This window comes from Crinia signifera, chromosome 12 (genome assembly GCF_055691185.1).
Source record: "Crinia signifera chromosome 12, ASM5569118v1, whole genome shotgun sequence".
In the NCBI taxonomy this organism is placed as follows: Eukaryota; Metazoa; Chordata; class Amphibia; order Anura; family Myobatrachidae; genus Crinia; species Crinia signifera.
This window is the reverse complement of record NC_139228.1, coordinates 13,706,707-13,733,202: the sequence shown is the minus strand read 5'-3', so window position 1 is coordinate 13,733,202 and position 26,496 is coordinate 13,706,707. Positions and strand designations below refer to the sequence as shown.

General features: G+C 46.6%; 1 protein-coding gene across 1 annotated transcript; it reads left to right on the top strand.

Annotated features, from left to right (window-relative positions):
• Positions 1 to 442: 442 nt before the first annotated feature.
• LOC146049425 (SLAM family member 5-like) lies at positions 443 to 26,189 on the top strand. The gene is made up of 5 exons (XM_083165950.1): positions 443 to 593; positions 9,250 to 9,570; positions 11,299 to 11,604; positions 17,910 to 17,998; positions 25,838 to 26,189. Exons 1-4 carry the CDS (start codon positions 533 to 535, stop codon positions 17,993 to 17,995), a joined length of 774 nt encoding a protein of 257 aa, XP_083022076.1. The 5' UTR covers positions 443 to 532; the 3' UTR covers positions 17,996 to 17,998; positions 25,838 to 26,189.
• Positions 26,190 to 26,496: the final 307 nt, after the last annotated feature.

Sequence of the window (26,496 nt, the reverse complement as noted above, 5' to 3'; positions counted from 1 at the left end):
GTGTGCTGAGCGGTCTGTCAGGGCCAGGCACATCTCTGCGCAGCGCTGTGTGCTGAGCGAGCTGTCAGGGCCAGACACATCTCTGTGCAGCGCTGTGTGCTGAGCGGTCTGTCAGGGCCAGACACATCTCTGTGCAGCGCTGTGTGCTGAGCGGTCTGTCAGGGCCAGACACATCTCTGTGCAGAGCTGTGTGCTGAGCGGTCTGTCAGGGCCATATACATCTCTGTGCAGCTCTGTGTGCTGAGCGGTCTGTCAGGACCAGACACATCTCTGTGCAGTGCTGTGTGCTGTGCGATCTACATTGCCGCGTTGTGTGTAGGCCCCTTTACTGTAGGAGTTAGTTTCTGTGAGATATATTATTGTTTGCTGCTGTTCTACTGAGCTTACAGCAACACCTAGGGTGGAGAAATGAAACCATCGCTGATGACGTCCATTACACAGCATTTGGCTAAAGCAGTGGGCATGTCTGAGGTTTCCTATAACCTGAGAGGAAGTTCCCCTGCATTGTACGAGCGCTCATTGTGCTGAGAAGATGCTGGACAGGACCCCGGAGCTGATCTTCATGGCGCTGTCGGCCTGTCTCCTGGCTTCAGGTGAGCAAGCAAAGCTTAAATATTCTCAGCACATTGCAGTGTAATAAGATCCACGGTGAAGGCATTTAATATACAAAAGTTTGACAAAATAAATGGACCTAGATAAGACGCAGAAAGTATCCCCTCAGAGCCACGAGCCAACCTGTCCTCTAACGCAAAAAGACTATTGGGCACCTGGATTTTATCCAATCACAACCAAGCAGATCTGGGGCAGAGGACTGTTAACCCTTTGAGTTCCAACGTCACTGTGAGAGATCCTTCAAAATAAACGCTAAAAAATGCCAGCGCCGCACAGAGCGACATGTATTTAGTATAAATAAATACAAATACAGCAAAGGCAAATGATTCTGAAGTTTAGTTAAATATTGCACGTAACTATAGCCCCACAGCCCCCGATGTGGCGGGGAGGCGCTGAGGGACTGTGGGCGCCGGTCTGTGGGGCTATAGTTACTAGTATTTGTCTGTGTCCCCGGGACATATCGGCAGTGCCGCCCCCCCTCCCAAGTAGACACCCCCTTACCCCTCCGCATGCCGCCACCGCATTCAGGCTCCCACAACGCAGTTCTTCTCCTGGCTCTGTCTCCTCCTGCAGTTCTAATGAAATATGACCATCACAAAATGGCTACAAAAATGGCTGCCCCCATACAGCAGACATTTTTTTTGGGATGTCAGAGGAGGCAACGGCCTCCTCTAGCATCCTTAAAAACTGTCTGCTATTAGAGGGCAGCCATATTGTGATGGTCATTTTTCATTAGAACTGCAGGAGGAGACAGAGCCAGCAGAAGATCTGCGCTGTGGGACCCTGAATGCGGCGGCGGTGGCGGCATGTGAAGGGGTAAGGGGGGTGTCTAACATTACTTGGGAGGGTGGGTAGGAGGGCTAGGGGAGGGGGGCAGCGCTGCCGATATTGGCGGGGGGGGCGCAATTAATCTAGTTACACTACTGGATACACACTATTCCTGGTAATTTTCCTGTACTGAACACAGTAAGCAGATATAACAATACTGATAGTTGCATTTGAAAGCACAGTTTAGGAAAAGCTTCTAATACCTGCACTGCCTCTTGGCGTATAGGGATAAGTTATTTCCATTGTCGGAGTACCGGGGGAGTGAATGGGTTATATGCTAAATGTCAGCAGTACTTGTGTAACACTCAGGTCTGAGGTTACAGAGATTTACCTTGCAGGAACATCTTCAGTGGCAACTCAGAATTCTTCACAGAGAGGCAGGAGTTAAACAGGTGACAGTGAAATAAAGGGGTTTTATTACAATTTCAGCTTCAAGCAATAATAGCAATTGACACCATATACTTAGAATACAGGTGCTGAAGTCTGCATTAGTCTGTGTGTCCCTTTAACCACTTAAGTGGTATGCCCTGAAATTTTCCGGGCTCAGCTGCGCTGCCGCAGCGGGCTGTCCCGGAAAAATTTCAGGGCATACCACTATGTAGGTGCGCGCCAGTGGTGTCTCCATCGGAGCACCACTGGCGCACTACCTTAGGGGTCCCCCCCTCAGTCACCCCACCCCTCTTGTTGGCCCCCCCGGGTCCCTCTGCTCCGGCGTACACAGCGATCGTACGCCGGAGCTTCCACGCCGCCAGCCGCCAATCATCCTGTAGAGACGTAGGCGGCAGGCGGATGTTTGGGGCGGCTCGGGGGGACTCGGGAGAGTTCAATCACCCAAGTCCTCCCGAGCCACCGCGAAACATCCCCGAGCCTGCCGCCTTTTTTAATCCTTATTTCTTTGTAAGGGTATTCCTATAATTTATATATATATATATATATATATATATATATATAATATAAATACCCTTATACCCTTACAAAGAAATAAGGATTCAAAAAGGGTTGAGATTACCTGAAGGGCAAAAAAAGGGGCAGACTAGATGGGCCAAATGGTTCTTATCTGCCGTCAAATTCTAGGTTTCTATGTGGAGTCTTTTCCAGCATTCTCAAACTACAGAATCAAAGTCAAATAAATCCTGCAGGTGCAACCTTTAGTATCTTGCCTTATTTTCAGCACATTATCCAGATTGCACAGTGTCCAAATGTTAAGCCAACAGTCTATGCATGGACTTGTCTTTTGCAGTATCAGGACTAAACTTTGTAGTACTATAACATAAACAGCAACAGCTGAAACCTGCAAAGGCTGGGTGACCAAATACAGACTAGTCACATATAAGTTCTGATTCAGCTGCTTGACTGGGAATGTTTTTACTTGCTGGGTCTGTATCACAAACAAATGCCTGTCCATCACTGGTTACTTACTCACAGCAGCCGGGGTGCTCATCTCCTCTCAGCACTGTAGCCAGCCCAGGGGGCTCATCTCCTCTCAGCACTGTAGCCAGCCCAGGGGGCTCATCTCCTCTCAGCACTGTAGCCAGCCCAGGGGGCTCATCTCCTCTCAGCACTGTAGCCAGCCCAGGGGGCTCATCTCCTCTCAGCACTGTAGCCAGCCCAGGGTGCTTGTCTCCTCTCAGCACTGTAGCCAGCCCAGGGTGCTCGTCTCCTCTCAGCACTGTAGCCAGCCCAGGGGGCTCGTCTCCTCTCAGCACTGCAGCCAGCCCAGGGGGCTCGTCTCCTCTCAGCACTGTAGCCAGCCCAGGGTGCTCGTCTCCTCTCAGCACTGTAGCCAGCCCAGGGGGCTCATCTCCTCTCAGCACTGCAGCCAGCCCAGGGGGCTCGTCTCCTCTCAGCACTGTAGCCAGCCCAGGGGGCTCGTCTCCTCTCAGCACTGTAGCCAGCCCAGGGGGCTCGTCTCCTCTCAGCACTGCAGCCAGCCCAGGGGGCTCATCTCCTCTCAGCACTGTAGCCAGCCCAGGGGGCTCGTCTCCTCTCAGCACTGCAGCCAGCCCAGGGGGCTCATCTCCTCTCAGCACTGTAGCCAGCCCAGGGGGCTCGTCTCCTCTCAGCACTGTAGCCAGCCCAGGGGGCTCATCTCCTCTCAGCACTGTAGCCAGCCCAGGGGGCTCATCTCCTCTCAGCACTGTAGCCAGCCCAGGGGGCTCATCTCCTCTCAGCACTGTAGCCAGCCCAGGGTGCTCGTCTCCTCTCAGCACTGTAGCCAGCCCAGGGGGCTCATCTCCTCTCATCACTGTAGCCAGCCCAGGGGGCTCATCTCCTGTCAGCACTGTAGCCAGCCCAGGAAGCTCATCTCCTCTCAGCACTACCTTATAGCTAAACTCACTGTGGCTGACTGGCTGTAGGGATCAGATGAACTCCAGGGTCTCCCAAAGTCTTAGTTTAGCTGGCTATCTTCATGAGAGGTCAGTGCCCTTGCTCCTTGTAATGCTGACTGTTCCAGCAGCTATCACTCAGCAACCATGCTCTCTCCATATGCTGCTGGCTGACTCAGTCCTCTCTTTACTTTCACTTTCTAAAGACTCCTGCCTCCTCCTGTGCATGTGTGGCCAGCTTCCTGAGCCAATCAGTGCACTAGGAAGTGCCTGCTACACATGTGGACACATGAGAGAAGAAGTTACCTCTGCAGTACCCAGAGTGTCCCTGAAATGAGGCAGCAGAATAAATAAAGCACATGGATGCTTTCCATAACAAAACAACAGATATTCATACACATTCCTGTACATTGCTTCCAAAAAACAGTCCCAGTATGTCTTTCTGGGGTGCCACACTTGGTAACATGTATAGCTCTTAAACGGAAGTAAAACAATCACTGGCTAATACAGTTAAAGCCACAAATGTGACGTGAAACGGAGGTACTGTACCCATGATTTTTAGCAACCTCTAAATGACACAAGGGATCCGCAGCATAATAATAATAAAAATCATCAAAATAGTTATTTATCGAACACTTTTCTCCAAATAGTGCTTTACATTTGCGTTTACAGCACACAAAAAAAATGTAGGTTTCACTTCTATATTAGTGAACAAATCAGGCCTCGGTATTCGTTTTTTTACCTCTCAACTGTCCCGATTTTCATGGGACCATCCTGTTTTTTGGGGGACATTATCTGGATGATTTCCTTTTTGTAGGACCGGGAGACAGTAGTAAGTGCGCACATTTGCTCTTGTCGGCCAAGGTATTGCGAATAGGTCGGCATGCTATAAGGCCTGCACTAGAGCCGAATTTCCCGTTAGGAAACGTACCTAGGGGCGGTACATGTTTGGGGGCGGCATTTTGATGCCTGTGATAGTACTGTCAGCCCAAAATGTACCAATAACTGCAAAATACACACTGTACTATATTCCATCTTACATAGAGTGTAAATGATAGGACATACAGATACAGATACTGTCCCTGTAAACTGGCCTACTAAGTAAATATGTATTCATAATAAAATAACGTCGCAGTTATTAAACTTCTCTCCGGGAGAAGCTACGTTGTGGGGGTGGGGCGAGGCTGATGTCACTAAGCCCCGCCTCCATGACCGGCAGCAGCATCAATTTGCAGGTCCGTGGATGGTGGGCGGGGCTAAAATGACGCAAAACACGTCATTTTGGCCTCGCCCCCTCCCCACAGACCAGCGAAATTCGAAACTTTAAACTGCGGGGAAAGGGGGAGCCGGGGCTGTAGGGAAAATGCGGAAGACTTGCCCACCTTACCGGGGGCCGGAAGGGGGACCCGATTTGCGGGACCCTTCCGGCCATTCCGGGAGGGTAGGCAAGTCTGAGTTATTGGCTTTTTTTTATAAATCCATTATATTGGCTATTATCAAATGAGGGCTTATAAGTAATCAATAAAAATAATACAATTAGGCGGGGAGGGGGGCGCGAACATTATTGTTGTGCCTAAGGCTGGTTTCACACACTCCGGCTCCTGCCGGACGGCGAAAACCCGTGCAGCACACACTAGTTTATCATGGAGGGGATTGGCCACAGCCCGGCAGCCGTCCCTTCCAGTGGTGGGATCCGGCTGCAACCGTGCAGCCGGGTCGTGGCCGCCCCGTGTGAATGGACACAATAGTGTCCATTCACAACTAATGTGTGCGGCACGGCTCCCTGGCCGTGCGGGATTTCACCGTCCGGCAGGAGCCGGAGTGTGTGAAACCAGCCTAAGGGTACCCTCCTCCCTAAATCCGCCCCAACCTGCACCCTAACCACCTCCATGACTCTGTCTCAGGAGAAGAGCTATGGCTCCAGCTGGCACTGGGGGGGATTCTCTAAACAAGAAATGCGGTAAAAACCCTGTTATCGGGGTTTTTACCGCATTTTGGGATGCTGTAAGCATCCCCCGCCGGGTTAACGCGGCGGGGGGCATCGCCAGAAAAATCTGGCGATGCCCCATAGAAGCCAATGGGCTTCTACCGCAACCCATTGGCTTCTATCTAACAGGACACCCGGCAGGTGTGCTTGCTGCAATACTTAGCCACAGACTGGAATAACCTGAACACTGGAGTAATCTCAGACAGTAGTTAGCTAGGAGAAAAAGGAAGAACACTGTGCTTTTGAGGCCTGGTAAATATCACACAAAATTGTATATTAAAATATAAACATTATAACTACTAATATGAATTAATAACACATAATAAAAAAGATTTTAAAAAGTGAAGGTGATCTTGGCTTTGAATGATCATATATTGAGGGAATAGACACCCCTCTTTATCCTCTTTATATAGATCCCTGTCGGTAGCGCACGCAGGGGGGTTTCTGAGTACCCAGAAACCCGACCAGGAATCTAAGGGCTGAAAGCTGAGGGTCCCCTCTTTATAGGCCCTGGGGAACTGGAGATATCTGACTTCAAAGCAGTGGTCACCATCCAAGCCTGTTAATTGCTCTTCCCAGTCAGATATTTCAGGTTCTGTCTGACTTAGAGTTTTTATTCCAAAATCTGGGACTCTCCCCCTTTGATGGACACTAGCAGCTTGTCTCTACTCATCCCAGAACCAGAGATATCAGCCTTCCAGCAACTGGTTACTGCTCCAGCTCCACACACCTGGTATGTAGTTTTATATTCTAGTTGGCAGATTGCTCTGCCTCCTGAACTCTGATCCCCTAGTACCCAATACCATTTGGTAGGTGGGATTCTCTAGTTTTTAATTCCATTAAAATCGAAGAAATCTATTTCCGGGAACTGGAGATATCTGCAGTCAAGCAAGCTGTCCTCCCACCAGAAAATTATGAATAATGAGCCCACTCTACTATACACCCCTCCTCTGCGTATTAAACATCCTCTACCACCCTGGAAGTTATGTATCAGGGCCCCTTCATTCAGCCCAATGCCCCCTTCTCCCACCCCTTCTCCCACCATCTGTGCAGTAAAGGGGTAATTAGTGAAAATTACTGATCCAGGCCCTGCATGCTGAGCGGTTGATATAATACCCCCTACCACCCGGGGGACATCAAAGCTTCCCCCACCCCTACCGCTGGAGGATCGGTAGGAGCCCCAATACATTACTATGCCCAGGGGTCTACACTGCTGTTATGTGTGTATATATATATATATATATATTTTATTATTATTATTATTATTATTATTATTATTATTATTATTATTATTATTCATTTGGTCTATCTATAATACTTTAACTGACCCGGCATATACTGGGTCACCTAAGTACCCATCTCCGTGCTTTGCTCCGCCCCTTTCTGGAAACCCCCCTTCTGAAAATCCTGAGTTTGCCCCTGCCTGTTTCTATGAATGACTTGTATTACAGATGAAGGTCAAATCTACAAGCTGTCATAAACATAAGGGACTGACTATCCCTTTAAATATAACTGCTGCTGCTTGAAGGGAAGTCCATAGACAGCGCCTGGAGTTTTACCACTAGGGGTCAATAATTCCTTTTTTAGTTAGCTAGGAAATCTGAGAATCTATTGGAACATAGAAATTGCCAGGAACAAGGAGTATAATAAGAGTATCACAGTTATATAACCGGCAGGGTTTATTACTTATACACCAGTGGTTTAGGAGGCAGCCACACCCAAAGACTAAGGTATGCATGGAAACAAGACAAGATGGATCAATCAAAACCTGGAGCTCTGACCCGGTGAACACATAAAACCCACACTGAACATGAATAATAGTGGCTGCTGCGGTCGCAGCCCATGACACCTAGCAGACTTTAAATTCCTGTGAGAAACTATGCAGCCGAACTCAGGATGGGCAAGTGAAAACCGTAACTAAAACCTTGTCGGTCTCGTTCGGTAATGACTCAACCAACGCGCTAACTCCTAAACTTCTATAGGGAGTGGGCCCTACTTGCTGCTAAAGCCTGGTCGGACTAAAGGTGGCGGACGTGTAGGCTTTCCTGAGGTGACCCGCGCTGCATAGCCGTCATTCATGGTGAAAATGACACTTTGCACCTGTATCGCACTTTGAGTCGTGGAATGCAAAGCACTTGCCCATGGATCTGGATTTGGTACTGCCCATCCACCCCTAAAACACCTTCTTGTTGGGGGCCTCTGTAGAGGTATGGCTTTTGCTGATAACCTCCAACCATATCTCCACAACCTTAAACCCCATAGGCATGACCCGGATGCCTCGTGGTTTAGACAAAATATCTCATTGTATTCCCTCCAGGCCCAATCTTTGTATGATAAGAAGGTCTTGTTCACTAGGAAAGTTTACCGCAGGATGTTTTTGTGCTCTTCCGGCCTGGTGTCTAAATAGCATGAGGTGAATATTAAGAAACCCTTTAGCCAGTGGTGAAAACTCCTGTAGGAGTTTTCTCCCAATCCCCCTGCCTTCTTAGCCTTGTCGAATTCCTTCTTCATGTCAGTAGTCAACGTGAAGATAATCGACAAATTTCCCCTTATTAATTTTACCCTTAATCCCCCTACGAAAGCCCTTAGTAATTTCTGTGTTAGCGCATCTCACCATATCTGAAGACATCCCGCGCAACAAACCTGGCGAACTTGAATGGCCGCTTGGGGGAACCAAATTCCTCCCTACTGGCAGAGGAACGGGATGTGGAAGATGCAGAGGAAGGGGTACCATCATGCTCACCTACACCAGACAGTCCCCTGCTCCCAAGACGTCCCAACCACAGCAGATCTGCCGACACCACACCAGAAACGACATCCACACCGGAGGTAAGAGGTGTGGCCAATGGGCTCTCAGCTGATGATGCCACTGTGTCACGAGTTCCAGCCTGGGCGCCCTTCATAGTTGACCATGCAGCAGGGGGGGTCACAACCGGCACAAACTGTGAGCTCAGAAGAAACACAAACAGGAGTCAGTACAGAAGAGAAACCCTGCAAACAGACCGTGGCGACGGGGCAGGAAGCCAGCGCGGTTCCGACAGAGAAAAAAGAAGTTTGAGTGGTGCGCTTCCGACAGGCCCTGTGAAAGGAGGGAGATGGGTTGCAAAAGCGGCGGAACAGATTGCAGCTGCAGCAGGAGGAAAAACCACCCCCAACAGCGCCAGAGAAGGTACCCGTCTGCCAATATGAGGCCTGGCGAGGTGCAGCACTAGGCCAGCTGTGTTTGCCGGGCACTCCCGTCCTGCCCATGTGTGACGTGTCCTGCTGGAATGCCGGCATCTGCCCTGGGAAAGAATGTAAGTGAAACTGCTGCTGGCCTATATAATATACAGGGTGCCCTGTGGTCTACGGCGTGGTAAATGACCACTTTGTTTGCGCCTGGTGCCCAATGGGGGACTGTGCAGCAAAAGCATTACTGTGAAACGCGCCAGTTGACTGACAAAGAATATTTGAGACCATTTGACATTCTGATTTGTTTTGTTCTGTTTTCTGCAGCCAGAGGTGATGCCGCCGTACAAGTGACTGGCCTTATAAACCAGTCTGTCCAGCTGACCAACTACCGGCGTCTCCAGCTTCCTATAGAAGAGATCATGTGGAGATTCTCAACCAATGGGAAGATTGTTAAAGTGGCAGAGGTTAAAGACCAAATTTGGACAACGTACCATCCGCAATTTGCCAAACGGGTTCATGGCCTTAATAACGGAGAAACATTAGAGATCACACAACTAAGCGCGAGGGACAGTGGAGACTACGCCGCCGAAATCACACTTACCAATAATCAGCAATTCAGAGCGGATTTTAAACTCAGGGTGTACGGTATGTAAGATTGCAGCAGATAAAGGGCCTAATTCAGCATTGATGGGTGCGGGGGATCTGTGCATGCGCATATTTGCACATGGGCACACCCCAGGAGTGAACGGCTTCAGAGGGGGTGGGCAGGGATTGTGCCAGAGCAGGGGGAACACTCAGCACCTGCCCCCTTTTTGGTGGACACTGACTGAAATAAAAGTCGGTTTAGACTCCCCTATTTCCCAAGGGGAGAGAAATCATTTCATGGTCGGAGACCATTGAATGACATCTCTGTCCTTCGGCCACATGCGTGAAGCCGCTTGATCAGCGGCAATGGATAGGTACAGTATTGAATCACCCCCAGTGTGTACATTTGCATTCACCATAATTATCACATTACAATGACCCCAGCACAGTAGGACATGGAGGGATACATTTAATATAGTCTATTACATCCTAGAAAATGATCGGCATAATCTGATTGGTTGCTATGGGCAACATCTCATCCTCACTTATACCTTGTAGACGCCTAAGTAAATTTCCCCCACAGTATTAGGCAGCTAGCGAGCACACGGTGCTTAAACTTCATGTGTTGGAAACAAGCGCAAGGATCTTAGGGCCTTATTCTAGTTCACTCTTTCTGACATATTCCTTCTTAGATGGACAAAACCATGTGCACTGCAGGTGGGGCAGATGTTGCTTGTGCAGAGATAATTAGATTTGTTTACGATTCAATGGTCCACATCACACACGTGTAGCTCATGTTTTTGACACCTTTAAATCAGGTACAGGTCTCTTATACCCTTTAGACCTCATTATATAGCCAGGATATAGGTACCTACAGTCTCACTTATTTAGGGCATTGAGCGCTATTTTGATCACCATTTCAAATACGGATTACCTACAAGGGGTACAGCCTTGAAAAGTAGCAGCACTGCCCCCCCATAAGAGACACAGGGGTAGATGTATGAAGCAGTGATAAGGAAGGAGAAGTGATAAAGTGCCTGGTACTTTATCACCGGCCAATCAGCTCCTGACTGTTAAGTTACAGGCTGGGTTTAAAAAGGGACAGTCAGGAGATGATTGGCCAGTGATAAAGTACCAGGCACTTTATCACATCTCCTCCCTTATCGCTGCTTCATACATCTACCCAACACTGTGTGCAGGTAACCCCTAATTGTCTTTACATACCCAATGTACCTACAGCTACACCCGCCATTCAGCAGGCAGAGAAGGGGTCATAACATAGGTGCCGATTCTGTGGGTGCTCAAGGGCCCGAGCACCCACGGAAATTGATGCGCACCCACGGGCCCGAGTCCCACTGCTGGGCCGCCATATTAACTAATTTCCGCCTGCAGCACCCACATTGCCGGACCCGCCACCTCGGAAACAATATGCCGAGTGTATTCTGTCCATGCTTGTACCTGCACTGTGGGGGCATTTATGTACCTGCACTGTGGGGGCATTTATGTACCTGCACTGTGGGGGCATTTATGTATGTGGAACTCTGTTGCCGTAATTTGAATATTGGAGACAACTGTGCTCCATAATATAAATTGGTATTATTTTGTGGCCACACCCCTTCCCCATGAAGCCACTCCTCTATATTTCTGGCATGAGCACCCACCAGCAAAAACATAAATCGGCACCTATGGGTCATAATGCAACTGATGGCTATATGTTACTGGAACCATCACTTCCCCTGACCTTGCTGACGTCAATTGCACCATTACCAGCTTCCTTTCTGATTACAGAGCCTGTACCTCCCCCAGCTATAAGGATTGGATGGGAGAAGAGGACCAGTGACTGGTGTAATGTGACTCTGCATTGTTCTGTCCCATCAAACACATCAGCGTTGTCCTATACCTGGATATACAGATACACGGACTCTGAGTATCAGCTGTATAATAATAGTGACATCGCCCAGGTGGCCCTGCAGCCGGAGTTCTGGGACGTGGAGCTCCTGTGTGCAGTACAGAACCCAGCGGATCAGAAGAACGTCTCCATACACATACAGGACATCTGCCGTGATGTTGGTAACAGGAATGGGCATAAAATTGGTGAGAACCGGGGTAGCTCCCCCCACCCCTCCGGCTCTGAAACACGATTGCAGTATCAAGGCTTGCTGCTTCTATACGGGAATACTGTCATCACAATGAGGCACTCCTATACGGGCACTGCCTATCGTACACAATGAGGCACTCCAATAAAGGCACTGCCTATCATACACAATGAGGTACTCCTATACGGGCACTGCCTATCGTACACAATGAGGCACTCCTATACGGGCACTGCCTATTGTACACAATGAGGCACTCCTATACGGGCACTGCCTATCGTACACAATGAGGCACTCCTATATGGGCACTGCCTATCGTACACAATGAGGCACTCCTATACGGGCACTGCCAATCGTACACAATGAGGCACTCCTATATGGGCATGGCTTACCATGCACAATGAGGCACTCCTATACGGGCACTGCCTTATCGTACACAATGAGGCACTCCTATATAGGCACGGCTTACCATGCACAATGAGGCACTCCTATACGGGCACTGCCTTATCGTACACAATGAGGCACTCCTATATAGGCACGGCTTACCATGCACAATGAGGCACTCCTATACGGGCACTGCCTATCGTACAGAATGAGGCACTCCTATATGGGCACGGCTTACCATGCACAATGAGGCACTCCTATATGGGCACGGCTTACCATGCACAATGAGGCACTCCTATACGGGCACGGCTTACCATGCACAATGAGGCACTCCTATATGGGCACGGCTTACCATGCCCAATGAGGCACTCCTATACGGGCACTGCCTTATCGTACACATCGAGGCACTCCTATATGGGCATGGCTTACCATGCACAATGAGGCACTCCTATACGGGCATTGCCTATCGTACACGATGAGGCACTCCTATACGGGCACTGCCTACCGTACACAATGAGGCACTCCTATACGGGCACTGCTTATCGTACACAATGAGGCACTCCTATACGGGCACTGCCTGTCGTACACAATGAGGCACTCCTATACGGGCACTGCCTATCGTACACAATGAGGCACTCCTATATAGGCACGGCTTACCATGCACAATGAGGCACTCCTATACGGGCACTGCCTATCGTACAGAATGAGGCACTCCTATATGGGCACGGCTTACCATGCACAATGAGGCACTCCTATATGGGCACGGCTTACCATGCACAATGAGGCACTCCTATACGGGCACGGCTTACCGTACACAATGAGGCACTCCTATATGGGCACGGCTTACCATGCACAATGAGGCACTCCTATACGGGCACTGCCTTATCGTACACAATGAGGCACTCCTATATGGGCATGGCTTACCATGCACAATGAGGCACTCCTATACGGGCACTGCCTATCGTACACAATGAGGCACTCCTATACGGGCACTGCTTATCGTACACAATGAGGCACTCCTATACGGGCACTGCCTATCGTACACAATGAGGCACTCCTATATGGGCATGGCTTACCATGCACAATGAGGCACTCCTATACGGGCACTGCCTTATCGTACACAATGAGGCACTCCTATATAGGCACGGCTTACTATGCACAATGAGGCACTCCTATACGGGCACTGCCTATCGTACAGAATGAGGCACTCCTATATGGGCACGGCTTACCATGTACAATGAGGCACTCCTATATGGGCACGGCTTACCATGCACAATGAGGCACTCCTATATGGGCACGGCTTACCATGCACAATGAGGCACTCCTATACGGGCACTGCCTATCGTACAGAATGAAGCACTCCTATATGGACACGGCTTACCATGCACAATGAGGCACTCCTATATGGGCACGGCTTACCATGCACAATGAGGCACTCTTATATGGGCACTGCCTATCGTACAGAATGAAGCACTCCTATATGGACACGGCTTACCATGCACAATGAGGCACTCCTATATAGGCACTGCCTATCGTACACAATGAGGCACTCCTATATAGGCACAGCCTGCCATGCAAAATGAGGCACTCCTATACGGGCACTGCCTATCGTATACAATGAGGCACTCCTATCGTACATAATGAGGCACTCCTATACAGGCACTGCTTATCGTACATAATGAGGCACTCCTATACGGGCACTGCTTATCGTACATAATGAGGCACTACTATATGGGCACAGCCTGCCATGCACAATGAGGCACTCCTATACGGGCACTGCTTATCGTACACAATGAGGCACTCCTATACGGGCACTGCTTATCGTACATAATGAGGCACTCCTATACGGGCACTGCTTATCGTACATAATGAGGCACTACTATATGGGCACAGCCTGCCATGCACAAGGAGGCACTCCTATACGGGCACTGCTTTTCGTACACAATGAGGCACTCCTATACGGGCACTGCTTATCGTACATAATGAGGCACTCCTATACGGGCACTGCTTATCGTACATAATGAGGCACTCCTATACGGGCACTGCTTATCGTACATAATGAGGCACTCCTATACGGGCACTGCTTATCGTACATAATGAGGCACTCCTATACGGGCACTGCTTATCGTACATAATGAGGCACTCCTACATGTGGCCATATTATACTGTATGTAAAACTGACCTGGTTATTTCCTGTGTATCTGTCACCTGTTATTTGGCTTCCTGTGTTTCTCCTACACTACTGCTTGGGTCAGCATCACAGCTGTATCACATAGGATTTCTCTCTTACATTGGTACATTACAGTATGTATAATGGGGGCAGTGTGAGCAGTACATACGGACCCTGGCTCCAGCATGGGGTCATTTGAAACAGGCGCCATCTATATGGCACTGACTGATTGCACCTGAATGGAAAGGGGGCGGCGGTGCTGGGAGGCAGAATGGTTAGAAGGTTGGAGGAGTTTTTAAACTAGACATAGGGGGGTGGGTTCAAATAGAAACTATAGGGGGGATATACAGAGTAATAATGAACGGATAAGCAAGAGATTGGAGGATGGAGAAGGGGGTTGGGAAGAAAAACTAGATTTAGTAAAAAATTTGTAGAACAACTAGAACACAATCCTCCCTTAATGGAAAAAAAATAATAATAAAGAGTAAACTTGGCAGGAAAAATTGGGGAACATTTTAATTGGAGTATGCTACTGACCACCAAACATTAATGAAAGGGATGAGTCTCTACTTTTAAACCAAATAAAAATATATTTGATTAATATTGTACAAATAAAAAAGTCGTCAGATCAGGGGCAGGTACAAATTATGGGGGTTTTAGCTTTCCAGACGTTAACTGGACAAATGAGACATGTAAGTCAGCAAAAAGCAGTGGGTTCCTAAACCTACTCAAGGATCAGTTTATCACACAATCGGTTGAAACACCAACTCGTAATGGGGCGTTATTGGATTTAGTATTAACAAACAATATAGATTTAGTTTCAAATACCAAAGTAATAGAACATCTAGGTAAAATTTAGAGCAGGGGTGGCCAAACCGGTCCTCGAGATCTACCAATGGTCCATGTTTTCCAGACCACCTAGCTGGTGCACAGCTATAGTCATTACTAACTGTCACATTTTCAAACTTACTGTTACGCTGGAAGGCTGGGTACAGAACGTCAGGCGTGAGCCCGTAGCCGGGCCCGCCGGTTAGGACGGCCACAGCGCAACCTACACTCACTCTGTTGAGTACCTCTGGCAGATGTCAAGCCCCTGCGAGTGCTAGTGTTCATCTGTGGCCGCCGCGTCCGAAGGAGCGAGTTAGGCCCGCTCCAACCCCGATGCAGCTAGGTCTTGTGTGGGGGACAAAGGGCCAGCGATCGCCAGAGGTATGCTCAAGAGGCAGATCTAACTACAGGGCCTAACTATAAAAGACACCTTATCTACCGGCACCAGGCCAAAGCACCGGGAATGCGACCCAGTCGCAAACACAAAAAAGGGGGTACGGGGAATACCCAATAACACAAAAACACTGTATTCCCCAAAGCAATAGTCCTAACTAAGGAGCAGAGTCCTGCCTGACAGGAATCCCCTAAGGGGGAAATAATAGGAATCCCTGCAGTCCCTACTGATGACGGAGACCAGTAGGGCTGAGGGAAAAAAGACTGATACTCAGCCAGAAAGGAAATACACCAGCAATATGCCCTAATAGAAAAATAACAGAAATCCAAGGCAACCTGCCGAAGAATAAGGCAACTGAAAATAGAGGCGATCTGCCTAACCAGAGAGAATAACAAGAACCAGGATCCACTGGAGCACTCACGTGAACCCAGGAAGTGGAGCTGGGTATTCTGGGGAGAGGAGAACCAGAATGCTGCAGCACAGACTCGGGAGAACCAGGAACAAAAGCCGGGAGCAGGACCAGCAGTAGCTGCAAGCTATAACCGGCGCCATGTTGCCTGTGTCCATTCCTTAAGAGGAATGGTGCAGCCAATCATGGCGCCTCCTTGCAGGGCCGGCCTCCGGAAGATGGATCTGTCAGGATGGCCGGGCGCGCGATTCCCGGCGTCCCCTGTTGCCAGGCAACCGCTGAGCGGCTGCAGGGGAACGCCGGGAGCTGGGTGCAGTGCGTCCTCGACCCCTGATTTAGAGCTTCACAATCTAATCAGTATTAACCAACATGGGTTTGTGAAGAATCGTTCATGCCAAACAAATTTACTAGGCTTTCATGAGGATGTTAGTAACAACCTTGATATTGGAAATGCTGTAGACGTGGTCTTCCTAGATTTTGCTGAGGCTTTCGACACAGTTCCACATAAGAGGTTGATAAATAAAATGGAAGATCTGGGACTAGGGATAAGAATCTGTAGAACTGGCTGTGTAACAGAGAACAGAGAGTGGTTGTAAACGGCACAGTATCAAATATGATACCAGTACTAAGTGGAGTGCCACAGGGGTCGGTACTAGGGCCCCTTTTATTTAATATATTTATTAATGATATTGGGATGGGGTTACTCAGCAATGTTTCCATCTTTGCTGATGACACAAAACTGCGCAGAGTATTTAGATCAAGCGAGGATGTCTCCACGCTTCAGAGCGATCTTAATAAATTAGACAAGTGGGCAAAAAAGTGGAAAATGAGGTTCAATGCGGATTAATGCAAAGGTATGCACCTTGGGAGACATAACCAGTGTGCTAGTTATAATCTAAGCGGGGAAGCATTGGGTAATTCGGAACTCAAAAAGGATCTAGGAGTCCAAATAGATGATAAACTGGGGTACAGTGCTCAATGTCATATAGCAACAATAAAGGCCAACAGAATTTTAGCATGTATAAAAAGGGGCATGGAGACTAGGAACTCAAAAGTAATCATGCCACTGTGCAGAACATTGGCTAGACCACACCTAGAATACGGAGAACAATTCTGGGCCCCACATTATAAAAAGGACATCATAGAACTGGAAAAAGTCCAAAGAAGAGCAACAAAGCTAATTAAGGGAATGGAGAATTTAAGCTGCGAGGACAGATTGAACCATTTAGGACTGTTTACATTAGAAAAGAGGCGTTTAAGGGGGGACATGCTTAACATGTACAAATATATCAGGGGCCAATATAAGGAACTGTCAGATGCCCTTTTTACTGTAAGGAAGGACTCAAGGACACGAGGGCATGAGTTTAGATTAGAGGAAACAATTTTTTTTTCCCTTAGGAGAAAACATTGTTTTACAGTCAGGGCATCCAAACTGTGGCACTCTCTTCCTTGAGATGTGGGGTCGGCAGAGCCAATAAATACGTTTAGAATAAGGTTGGACAAACATCTATTGGATAAAAACATACAGGGGTAAAAGCAATAATCATAATCTGTCATTATATATATCAGTATACACTACGTACAACAAGGGAGGAAGCTAATACACCAAGGTTGAACTGGATGGACGAGAGTCTTTATTCAGCCTTAAATACTATGTAACTATGATATACTGGTGGTGTAGATGGCAGTGGTCATAATACTGAACCCACCATCCCAAAACAGAGATCGTAAATTCCTAACCCTCTCCCACTACCCCTAACCCTCCTTGCTGGCAGCCTAACCCTAACCCCGCCACCTAACCCTACCAGTCCCCCTCCCCCAAAGCTTTATGACCCCCTGACCCCCCCCCCCCCCCAGCCTGCACCTAACCCCCCTTCCCCAGATGCACACAAGCCTTCCCAGCATACTTACAGCTTAATTTACCAGTATTTGGGATTCTGGCTCCGGTCTCATGGCGTTAGTCTGGGTGCCGGTACCTGTATATTGAACGCTGGCATCCTGACTGGATACAGTAGATTAAAGTTACGACTAGGGTTCCAAGAAACCTTACACCAACCCTGCTCAGCTAAGTATATAACACTAGGTACTGACCTTCTAATACCGTGTCTTGTTTGCCTCTAGGATGTTCCATCTTCCTGAGATCTGTCCTGACCAAATCGTATCTGATTCTGTGCATCTTATTCATACGTCTGTCTCACTGTTACTAGCAGGTAATTTGAATGATTTTGATCTGCTAGTTTTAAGTTTTATTTCTGTCCAGGCACAGCAGCACCTTACAGGAATGTCTCTCCTGTGCCACATACACAGCCTGTGGGATCTGCCAGCAATATGCCAGACATAGCTGGTCCCAAGAGCACAGGAGTGGCTAGGTGCAGCCTTCCAACTGTGTGAGTGGGCTGGGTGTGAGCCTACCGTCCCTGGTGCACACTGCCACTGCCTTTATCCCCCCCTATCAACGAGGAGGCATGAGGCTGGCTGCTGTGTGATATGTGTGAGCAGCCAGATGCATGTGTGAGAAGCATAGAGGCATATTGCTGTCCTGCGTGGCTGCAGCTTCCAAACTTTGCCATGTTCTGATGGGTAGTGGGGGAATAGGCACTGCTGGGGCCTTCAGGTAAGAGTAGGTGAGGTTTCTCTACCCCCTCACACCAGAAAATGCAGGTTCTAGGCTGGTGTGAAAGGGGCCAACCTGGGAATGTCTCTGCATGATCCCTGGACTGTATTCCTGGCTAAGTCCCTGCATTTTCTGGTGTGAAAGGGGTATAGCCCGGGAAGGTCCCAAAAGCAACCCCGGTAGCTAGCAGGGTTGAAATCCGGGATTTTGGCCTGGGCCCTTTCACACCAGCACTAGACCCGGGTTGTTCCCAAGGCCAACTCTGGAATTTTGGCTGGAGTGAAAGGGGTACAAGTGTCCCCTCTTGGTGCACCAGGTCCAGCGAGAGACTGATAGCGTTATACATCTTGTTACCCGAACATTGTAAACAAACCAGGAGACTCCGGATACATTTTATACCTGACACTTGTATAGATGTGTGCGACTGAGTCTCTGAACCTTTACAGTGAAGCAGCCGCAGCGTTCTGTATACAGACTCAGTCAAACACAGTATAGCAGAATTTAATAAAATACCTTGCGCTCTCTATATATTAAGCAGATTACGAATGTTTTTATAAAAAAAGTGTATATTTCATTGATAAACAATGGATTAAAAAAGCACATAAAAACATATTAACGCATTAAAACTTTTCTTAATAAATCATAATAAATCCTAATGAATCATACATATATAAATGAATGATGATGATATTGATGGTGGTAGTATAGTGCACAGTATTGGTAGATTCAAAATAATGTTGTAACCCACAATTAATCAATAAGTAGGACCAGAGGGGAAGCGGTCATCTATTAGAATGAACTTAGGTCTACAGTCATTAGGTCGACCCCACTAGGTCGACTGGCAGGAAGGTCGACCTGACTTAAGGTCGACATGGGCCAAGGTCGACATGACTTAAGGTCGAATTTGCATAAAAGTCGACATGGGTTTTTCACTGTTTTTTGAGCCGACATGTGCCGACAGGCGGTATTTCATGCCCTACCATCCACTAGGGCGTGGTGGGAGAATAAAATAGTGTGGCGAGCGCAGCGAGGCACCGTGCCCGAAGCATCGCGAGTGAAGCGAGCGATGCGAGGGTCCAATTCTCATCGCCAACTGTGTCCATGTCGACTGTGTCGACATTCGGATCAAAAAACAGTGAAAAACCCATGTCGACCTTATGACCAGTCGACCTTCCTCATGTCGACCTTTATGCAAATTCGACCTTAAGTCATGTCGACCTTGGCCCATGTCGACCTTAAGTCAGGTCGACCTTCCTGCCAGTCGACCTAGTGGGGTCGAACTAATGACTGTAGTCCTAAGTTTATTCTGACAGATGTACCGATTCCGACCAGAGTAGAACTGGAGGATATCCAGTGTTCATGAAAAAAGTCAGTCAGTATGTGCACAGTGCGGCATCCCATGATTAGTGTGCATATGTTCTTTCGGTGGGGGTACAGTGTGATGGGTGGTAATCCGTGGATGTTATTGAGGAGGAATATTGGGGGCTGTGCAAGAGTTGGTGGGTGGTAGCGTGGGTCTGGTCCTGCTAACCTGCCTGGTGCCACAGCTGCCGCTGTCCCTGGGGTTGCCGTACAGGTTCAGCTGACGTCGTGCTGCTGCAAGCTGCCTGCGGTCTTGACGGGTGGTGTGTGGGACCCCGACTGGACCGCCGATTGTCTCTCACTCTTACGCCCAACAGACTCGCTATACTCACTTCTTTCTTCGTGGCTTTGGTTGGCTGCGTTTTTGTTAGCAGGAACGCATTTAGAACAAGTAGATGCTGTAAGATTTTCAAGAAGAACGTTTAATGATGAACATATAACTTGGATGACATGCTGCACTCTGCTTGCTGCATCACCAGCTACTGCATAACAACCAGGAAGAGAAAACAGGAAGTACCTGAAAAACTTTATCAACAACTATCAGACATACACTGACAATATCTATCTACAGTATAAGCACAGTTGAGAACAGTGGTTGCTATAATAAACATACAGAAGTCTAACACCCCCACTCAACTACTGCTTCTCAAACAAGTCCCATTCTAGATCTGATATCCTCAAACTTTGGCCTTGGTACTGGCTTTGTCATAATATCAGCTAACATATTGTCAGTCTCACAATATTCAAGAAGAATTACATTTTGCTCCACAAGATCACGTAGATAATGATGCTTCACATCAATATGTTTGGTTCTAGCATTTATCTTTTCACTGTTTGCAAGTTTTATACATCCCTGATTGTCCTCAAACAATATCGTTGGTTTTGCTACTGACTCTCCAAAATCCTGTAGTAACCGACGTAACCAAACAACTTCTTGACTGGCATAAGCTGCTGAGATGTATTCCGCTTCTGTTGATGATAAGGCAACTGACATTTGCTTTTTGCTGGACCATGATATTAGGCTGTCTCCAACCTTGAACAAGTAGCCACTTGTTGACTTACGATCCTTGTAATCACCTGCCCAATCTGAATCCACATATCCTGTCAATTCAAGATTTCCTTTTTCTGACAATGTCAGGTTCAAGTCCTGTGTGTGTTTAAGGTACTGCATGACTCTCTTGATTGCATTCCAATCTCTTTGACGAGGTTTACTCACACGCCTACAAAGATGAGACATGGCAACTGAAATATCTGGCCTTGTAGTGGTTGCCACATATATAAGTGCCCCCACTGCTTGTCTGTATTGTTCATTATTGGGCAAGAGATCATCTTCTCCTTCCAGTTTGAGATAAGCTGCGTCCATTGGCGTAGTCACACCTTTAGCCTCTGACATTTTAAACTGATTGAGAATTTTAGTAATTTTAGCAGATTGATTGAGCAGAAAACTTCCATCTTCTTTCCGCTGTATCTGGATTCCTAGATAGTATGTCACCTCTCCCAGATCTTTAGTTTCAAAGTGTGAATTCAGAACTTCACTTAACTTTTTGATTTCTTCATTTTCTTCATGGGCAATAATCAAATCATCCACATACAAGAGTAGATACATCCACTTCCCATCTTCAAACTTGGAGTATAGGCATGAGTCTGCCTTACTTCTTGTGAACATTTCGTTTAGTAAAACTTCATTTATTTTACTATTCCATGCTCTTGCTGATTGTTTGAGACCATAGAGAGATTTTTGTAATTTGCAGACAAGATGCTCTTTGCCCTCTACTATATAACCTTCAGGCTGAGCCATGTACAATTCTTCTTCAATATCACCATTGAGAAAAGCAGTTTTAATGTCAAAATGCCTTACTTCCATATTTCTTAAAGCAGCTATGGCCATCAAGGTTCTGAAAGTACTCTGTTTCGCAACTGCTGCAAAAGTTGCATCATAATCTTCACCATATTTTTGAGTATAGCCCTTTGCTACTAATCTTGCTTTAAATCTGTGGACTTTACCTTCAGAGTCATATTTGGTTTTAAAAACCCATTTACATCCAACTGCATGTTTTCCTACAGGTAACTCTGTAAGTTCCCATGTCTGGAGCTGTTTAAGAGATTCCATTTCTTCATCAGCTGCTTTAATCCATTTTTCCTTTTTATTAGTGGGCAGTTTTTGCATGTCTTTCCAGGATTCTGGTTCAGGTTCTGGTGCTGTTCGTGCAAGATAAGATAGTCGCTTTGGTGGAATATTCTTATTACACCTTGTAGAACTCCTGACTGGAGGTAGAGGTAATCTTTCCTCTTCAGCAGTAACAGGATCACTTATAGCAACTTCAATATCGTTTTCTTCTACTGACGGTGGTTGTTCTTCAAGCTGCACTGTCTGTGTCATTTCTTCAAATGTAAGATACACTGAGTTTTCATCAATTATAACGCTTCTACTTATTGTCACCTTGTTGGTTTCTTTATGTAGAATTCTGTATCCCTTTTGAGACTCACTGTAACCTACGAGCACTCCTTCCTCTGCTCGAGCATCCCATTTTGAGCGCTTTTCCTTTGGAACATGTACAAATGCTTTACTTCCAAATATTTTAATATGATGCAGGTCAGGCTTCTTTCCATTCCATAGTTCATATGGAGTCTTTTCAGTTGTTTTACCTAATAAACGATTTTGGAGATAACAGGCTGTCATGATTGCTTCTCCCCAGTAAGTTGCTGGCAAATCTGCATCAAAGAGCATGCTCCGCCCACTTTCACATAGTGTCCGATTCATTCTTTCAGCGACACCATTCTGCTCTGGATTATACGGTACCGTAGTCTGGAATGTAATTCTATGTCTTTTCAGAATGGTTTGTGTTTTGCCACTCTTGTATTCTGTGCCATTATCTGCACGCATTATTTTTGGAAATCTTCCGAACTTGTTGTTTACTTGGGCAAGATATTCTTCAAGTTTTTCTGAGACTTCATCCTTACTTTGCAGCAGGTAAAGAGTTGTGAATTTGGAGTAATCATCAATGAATGTAAGAAAATATCTTTTCTGTCCTGGGGTCATATTTTTCATTGGTCCACATACATCTGTGTGAATTATATCCAGACAATTCTCAGCTCTACTATTACTTGCTTTTGGAAAAGGTTTTCTTGTCATTTTCCCTTTTAGGCAGCTGGTACACTTCATCATTTGTGTGCAAGGATCAATTTTGATACCATTTGCATGCTGTTCTTGGGCTAGTTTTCTTATTGCTGCTGGATTTCTGTGCCCTAGACGACGGTGCCATACATGGATGCAGTTAATATGCTCCTGCTTAGCGGTATTAACAACGTCTCTGCACTTTAACTGATATAGCTCATCTTTGATAGTTCCTTCTGCAAGAATGTGGCTTTAAATGTCACAATATGTCCTTGCTTGGCGAGCTTTTTCACTGATAGCAGGTTAGTGTCAAGATTGGGCACATACAGTACATTCTTCATAAATATTTTTCTGGTAAATGTTGGAGAGACTGGACAGTAAAGATAACCTTCCCCTATCCCTCCTGAAACCATGTAATGTCCATTAGCTGTAGCTATTCTTTCTGAATTACTTTGGTCCAACTGAGTGAAGACATTTTTATCATTAGTCATATGACTTGTAGCTCCTGAGTCAATGCACCACGCATTTATCACTGAGGTACCGCTGTTACTATGAAAGGCAAATTCAGCATTAGAAGTGTTTCCTGGCTCCTTTATAGCACTGTTTGCTTTTTGCTTAGCATCTTGTTTCTTTAACTGATCCATTCTGGCTTTCCAAACTCTGCAGTCTGCCTTTATGTGACCAGGTCTCTTACATACAAAACATTCACGTGTTTCATGTCTCTGAGTGGATTTCTTAAAACAGTTCTGCACCTTTAATGCCGATTCTGCTAAGGATCCTTCATCCTTATTTGTGCTCTCAGTCTTGCGCTTATATTCATCCACAAGTTTGCCTTTCACATACTCTAATGTAAGTTCATCGTCTGGTCTGGCATCTAGCGCAGTTACAAGTGTCTCATAACTATCTGGGAGACCACTGAGTAGCAGGGCTGCTATATGAAAGTCTTTTATTTCTTCTCCTATGCAACGCAGACGCTCTACCATCTCTTGAGTACATCTTATATAATCCTGCATGTCCTGGCCTTTAAGCAGTTTAGTCTGATACAGCTTTCTGATTAAATATAGCTTATTGCTTAAATTTGCTCTCTCATGTACTTTCTGCAGCACATCCCACATATCTTTTGCACTGTCACAGTTACATATATGCACGATCTGATCATCATCTATACTGAGAGAGATTGTACTCTGGGCTTTCTGATCTTTCTCAGTCCATTCCTCTGTGACAGGGTGAGGTTTAGGTTCTTGTATGCATTTCCACGTACCTTCTCTTATAAGCAGCATCTTTACTTTGAATTTCCATGTCTGGTAGTTCTGGTTAGTCAGATTCATCACTGTGAATTTGGCTGAGGCACTGTTAATGGCAGCCATGTCTCTTCTGGGTTCTGCCTTTCTGTTTGAGTGCTTTTGACTCTTGTTACTTCTCTTTCTGCAGTCCTGGGCCCATAACCTGTTAGCAGGAACGCATTTAGAACAAGTAGATGCTGTAAGATTTTCAAGAAGAACGTTTAATGATGAACATATAACTTGGATGACATGCTGCACTCTGCTTGCTGCATCACCAGCTACTGCATAACAACCAGGAAGAGAAAACAGGAAGTACCTGAAAAACTTTATCAACAACTATCAGACATACACTGACAATATCTATCTATAAGCACAGTTGAGAACAGTGGTTGCTATAATAAACATACAGAAGTCTAACAGTTTTCTTCCTGCTTCCTGGATGCAATGGCTTCCTGGGTACGTGACCGCAGTCTCTGTTATTCCGTCTTTTGGGGTATGTCGTTATCAATTAGGTCCATACGTTATTGACGCTGTGTGGTTATTGAATGGATGTCCGTATATGCTCCAACATGTTTCGGCCATTAACCACTTCAGTGGTATGCCCGGAATTTTCCGGGCACAGCTGCGCTGCCGCAGCTGGCTGTCCCGGAAAATCTCCGGGCATACCACAATACAGTATGTAAGTGAGCGCCAGTGGTGCCTCCACCTACATGCTACAAAGCTGCAGCCACTACCTGACAGTGGCTGCAGCTTTATTGGTGGGTTTTCCTGGGACAGGACAAACCTGCCCCAGGAAAACTCACAACTCAAGGGGTGAATGGCCTTTTTCAAGGATATGTGGGATGTTGTGGAGTGTGAGTCGGGTTATTTTTATGGGTGTCTTCTGGGTATTGTATTCCACGGATTGGTTCATTCAAGTGTTCGCTTCTCTGACTCTACTTCCTCTTCACTGCCTCTGTCAGTCGGAGTATCGCAAGGCTCAGTCTTAGGTCCTCTGCTTTTCTCAATCTATACCTCCTCTCTTGGCAAACTAATCAGCTCTTTCGGATTTCAGTATCACTTATATGCGGATAATACTCAAATCTATCTATCAACCTCAGAGTTGTCACCAGTGGTTTTGGGCCGAATCTCTGATTGTTTCTCTGCCATCTCATCTTGGATGTCTTCTCACCAACTCGAACTTAATATTTCCAAAACAGAATTACTTATATTCCCGCCAACTAAGAACAGTTACCATCCTGACATCTCCATCGCTGTTGACAACTCAACAATCTACCCTACCCCACAAGCTCGTTGCTTAGGGGTCATCCTCGACTCTGAACTGTCCTTTCTTCCCCACATTCAATCGGTCTCCAAATCATATTCCTTTTAAACACACAGTATAGCAGAACAGCATATCAATGTAACCAGCCTCTGGTGTTGCCACATCACTGACATATCTGTAATGGGGTGCAAGTTGTGTGGTCCCCATGGGCATCACTAAGAAATAAGGGCCAATTCATGAGAATGCATAATTAGGTTTAATTTAGCACCAGCTTTTATACTATAGGTCTATTTTGCGGTTTATATGCAAATAACTATATTGATATTATTGATCAGCCAATGTAAGTTGAGTATTTTTGTCCTGTGTTAAGTATAGAATGTTGTGTACTTATTGCTCTTTCCATATACACAGAACTGGCGTGCTAATCTACAGGTGCAATAGGTGTCCAGGAGCCTGATTGGTGAGATCACAGACACCTCAGCAACATAATTGGCTGGTGATAAACCTAATGTGACTGCCCAAAGATAACACTGTACAAGCTGGAAGGAGGGAAGTTTGCCATGTAAATATGATGAATGGTTGTGGTGAAATGCGTTGGTGGATTGGCCGAGTGTACTTGGAGAGCAGAGCAGACTGATCCTCCCTAGACCTGCACGTCACAGCACCTGGACTTCCTGGAGGCCATGTATGGAGGGCTAACTGACACCGATCTGCTGTGCTTTGTTTGTTTTAATTAACAGTTGCTAATAAAGTTATTTTTCCATGAGGAGTCTCTTTATACATAAAAAATTCTATATTCAACAGGAGCACTAAAACAGACTTTCCAATTTTTATGTTATTAAACAACGGAGTGTAACCAGAGGGTGTGGCCTAGTCCGTTGTTTGATAGCATAAAAAATGGAAAGTCTGTTCCCATAGTAAGCATTGGTTCCAGCGGTAGGTTCCCCCTAAAATTGTAACTCAGAGTTGGCAAAAATGATTCTCCATTGTCACGGATGAGTGTGAAGTGGTAAACCATTGAGTCCACACAAGCTCTTTGGTAAAAGCCCCTCAAAGAGCATTTAAGGGGC

What these genes read in the sequence shown, in the direction of transcription:
- LOC146049425 (XM_083165950.1), top strand. Translation starts at nt 533, where the DNA reads ATGCTGGACAGGACCCCGGAGCTGATCTTCATGGCGCTGTCGGCCTGT. An exon ending in GGCCTGTCTCCTGGCTTCAG is followed by an intron (nt 594 to 9,249) that starts GTGAGCAAGCAA and finishes TGTTTTCTGCAG; the next exon opens with CCAGAGGTGATGCCGCCGTA. An exon ending in TTTTAAACTCAGGGTGTACG is followed by an intron (nt 9,571 to 11,298) that starts GTATGTAAGATT and finishes TTCTGATTACAG; the next exon opens with AGCCTGTACCTCCCCCAGCT.